This window comes from Nannospalax galili, unplaced genomic scaffold (assembly GCF_000622305.1).
Source record: "Nannospalax galili isolate Female #2095 unplaced genomic scaffold, S.galili_v1.0 scaffold1051, whole genome shotgun sequence".
Classification (NCBI taxonomy): domain Eukaryota; kingdom Metazoa; phylum Chordata; class Mammalia; order Rodentia; family Spalacidae; genus Nannospalax; species Nannospalax galili.
Genome location: NW_008331995.1, coordinates 6,345,482 through 6,346,712, shown reverse-complemented (window position 1 = coordinate 6,346,712; position 1,231 = coordinate 6,345,482). Strand labels below are relative to the sequence as shown.

The window sequence follows — 1,231 nt, the reverse complement described above, 5'->3', positions numbered from 1 at the left end:
TTCCATAGGGGCTGAACCAGTTTGCAGCCCCACCAGCAGTGGATGAGTGTTCCCCTTTCCCCACATCCCCTCCAACATTTGGTATCATTTGTTTTCTTGATCTTAGCCAGTCTGACTGGGGTAAGGTGAAATCTTAAAGTGGTTTTAATTTGCATTTCCCTGATTATTAGTGATGTTGTGTCCAAGGTCATTTTTAAGACATCTGGAAGTTACACGTTGAGATTCAAACCCAGGCAGGTGCCCTACAGAGTCTTAGCGCTCACCGACTCTATCAAGATCAGGGATCTTAAAAAGAGTATTTAGAGTATGTGGACATTTGGATGTGATTATATGATCCTGAGCAGCCATGTTTGAGTCAGTGTACTTGTGTGTGTTGAGCTTTGCCACTCACGGTCGGTGGAAGAGACCATTTCACAAACACAATGTGATCTTTGTTTTCCAGCTTCCATTGTGACTGAGAAGTGGTGGTGTCACATGAATCCTTGCTTGGAAGGAGAGGACTGTAAAGTGTTGCCCGATTCCTCAGGTTGGTCCTGTAGCAGGGGCAATAAAGTCAAAACTACAAAGGCAAGTACGGACAAAACGCAACTGTAATTTACAGCTGCAGTATACTGCAAACTCGGGGGATTCCTGCTGTGACTTGATCCTGCCAGCAAGGGAACATTATTTTATGTTGATAAACCTGCTCAGGGTGTGCTACCCTGTGGCTTCTGTCTTTCAGGAAAAGTCCATTTGCCAGTGTCCCTGTGTTTCAGGTTTTACAGAGCAGTGTTTTGGTGGGTGAACTCTTATTTTCAGCAGGGCCCCTAAATTCATTTCTGCTCCTTCATGACCTCGATTTAGAGGAAAAGTTTCAGGGTTGACAGGGCTGTGTGTCAAAACGCCATAGCAAGAATCCACAGCTAGACAAAGTACTCAGTAGAAAAACCTGCTGCTTTAGGGCTCGGAGACCAGCTGGTTGAGATTCTTACTCAAGTTTTGTACTCCCCCCCCCCTGCCCATCTTGTGCCTGAAGGGAACTACGGGGCATTAAGTTCTTCAGTAGAAAGCAAACTTCCTTGTGTGCCTATGTCTACTTGGTAGTTGGCTTGGGGGATGTTTTACTACCAAATCCTCCATGAGTGCCTTCCTATGCTTGTACCTCCCATTCAAGTCACTGAGACATCCACATAACTAAGTTGCTCCTTTCCAGTACAGACTCCATATGGTGGCCAGAACAGTCTTTGTGAGA

At 45.6% G+C, this 1,231-nt stretch overlaps 1 protein-coding gene across 1 annotated transcript in view; it reads left to right on the top strand.

Annotated features, from left to right (window-relative positions):
* Tafa4 (TAFA chemokine like family member 4) overlaps positions 1-594 on the top strand; it is a 187,088-nt gene extending 186,494 nt beyond the window's left edge. Inside the window, exon 4 of the mRNA XM_008827151.2 lies at positions 443-594. Coding sequence (XP_008825373.1) covers positions 443-594 — 152 coding nt within the window. The remainder of the gene's footprint in view (positions 1-442) is intronic.
* Positions 595-1,231: the final 637 nt, after the last annotated feature.